A 2052-nucleotide genomic window follows, 5' to 3' on the forward strand; every position below is an offset into this window, starting at 1 on the left:
GATTAATTTCAAATAATAAATCAAAATTCTACAAAATTCTACAATCTTGATAGCAATCTAATTATGGTAAATACAACCTTTCAAATATATTCCCTCTTGGATTGGCTTTCCCATGGATTGATTATATTTACACCGGAAGAGAAGATGATGATTGTATTTTTTTGTATTTATGAGATTAAATAATCCTATACCTCCCATTGAACGACCAATGAAGCATGATAAAGATTGTCTAACCTTCGTTGGAATGGTTGCATATCATAAGTGAGTAGATAAACTACAATTATAACGGCAAACAGAGCAACAGACCAATACTTCTGCAATCAAACTATTCATGTTGTGACCTAATTTGAACAAGCAATCAAGAATATCGTCTCCAGACATTCCAAAATGGGTTAAATATTAAAGCATTATTGACTCCCAAGTAGATTGTTAAGTTTTAAATCAGTCATCCTTCAAAGATATCCATCCATTAAGGAATCCATATATCCCAACTCTCAAGTGTTTCCTTTGGATGAGCCGGCCCCCCAAATCAATTCACTGGAAAATCCAACATCTGGAGTCATGCTTTTGCTCGACACAGTGCTGGCAATCAAATGAACTGAAGATTGTAACTTGACTGAATCAACTTGAAATAATCCTGATGTGATGGCATGTTGTGAATGTTGGATCATTTTATGATGATATTCTGCTTCAGCAACAATCGAAGATGTGACGAACGAAACAATGCCCAGGCAACTTATCCTACACAATTGGTTTCACCAGCAAATCTACCCGCAATTAACTGCCATGGACACTCCAGCTTGCATTATTTTGGACAACAAGGAAAGCTTTCCGTACTGCTTGTTGTACATATTATTTAATCTTGAGAAATAGACCCCATCGAGAAAAATCAATAAACGTTTGCAAAGATGCAAAAATGACTTCATAAAAGAACAGCAGATGAGGCTCAGGTTCTTATAAGCGTGTATCTAACCTTGTATAATATAATTCGGGCTCCATATTTTAATTTTAATTATGATATGGAGTTTGAATTACGTTTTAATGTTAAATCACACCAGTTCAATAGGAGTTGTGGTCTCTCATTTCGGTGGGAGACCATCCATAGTAAAATTTGTTAAGAGATTTGTTAGGAGAATTTGTTAGAGAAATTTACTAAGAGAATTTGTTAGGAGAATTTGTTAGCAGAATTTACTAAGAGAATTTGTTAGTAAATTTTGTATGGCAGTTTTGTTAAGAGATTTTGTATGGGGAATTTGTTAAGAGATTTACTAACAAATTTTGTATGGGCAAAATATATGGTAGTGCAAGTGCACAAATCCATAGGGTATACTTCATCTATTAGTGGGTCTGATTACCTGAGATGGGACTTGGGAATAGCATTGGTACAGAGAAATTGTATGGTGAAATTTGTTAGTGAAATTTGTTAATAGATTTTGTTAGTAAAATTTGTATGGGGAAATTTGTTAGGAGATTTTGTATGGGGATTTTGTTAAGAGATTTGTTAACAAACTTTGTATGGTAGTGCAAGTGCACAAATCCATAGGGTATACTTCATCTATTAGTGGGTCTGATTTCCTGAGATTGGATCTGGGAATAGGATTGGTAAAGAGAAAATGTATGGTGAAATTTGTATGGTAGATTTGTATGGGAGAATTTGTTAGTGAAATTTGTTAGTGAAATTTGTTAGGAGATTTTGTTAGTAAAATTTGTATGGGGAAATTTGTTAGGAGATTTTGTATGGGGATTTTGTTAAGAGATTTGTTAACAAACTTTGTATGGTAGTGCAAGTGCACAAATCCATAGGGTATACTTCATCTATTAGTGGGTCTGATTTCCTGAGATGGGGTTTGGAAATGAGATTGGTAAAGAGAAATTGTATGGAGAAATTTGTTAGTAGAATTTGTATGGGGAAATTTGTTAAGAGATTTGCTAACAAATTTTGTATGGGAAAAATATATGGTAGTGCAGCTGCACAAATACACATGGTATACTTCATCTATTAGTGGGTCTGAATTCCTGAGATCGGATTTGGCTTAAAGGTTGGTAAAGAAA

The 2052-nt window shown here is 33.9% G+C and overlaps 1 protein-coding gene across 1 annotated transcript; it reads right to left on the minus strand. All coding sequences in view use genetic code 12, as the record gives it.

Moving 5' to 3' along the window:
• Positions 1 to 494: 494 nt before the first annotated feature.
• J8A68_004742 (uncharacterized protein) lies at positions 495 to 1321 on the minus strand (the record flags this gene model as incomplete). Its single annotated transcript, XM_049408733.1, has 2 exons — positions 495 to 735; positions 1314 to 1321. The coding sequence occupies 2 exons, from the start codon at positions 1319 to 1321 to the stop codon at positions 495 to 497; spliced, it is 249 nt and encodes an 82-aa protein (XP_049261975.1).
• Positions 1322 to 2052: the final 731 nt, after the last annotated feature.

The sequence above is a fragment of the Hemisphaericaspora subhashii genome, assembly GCF_019202705.1.
Source record: "Hemisphaericaspora subhashii strain CBS 10753 chromosome Unknown scaffold241, whole genome shotgun sequence".
Classification (NCBI taxonomy): Eukaryota; Fungi; Ascomycota; class Pichiomycetes; order Serinales; family Debaryomycetaceae; genus Hemisphaericaspora; species Hemisphaericaspora subhashii.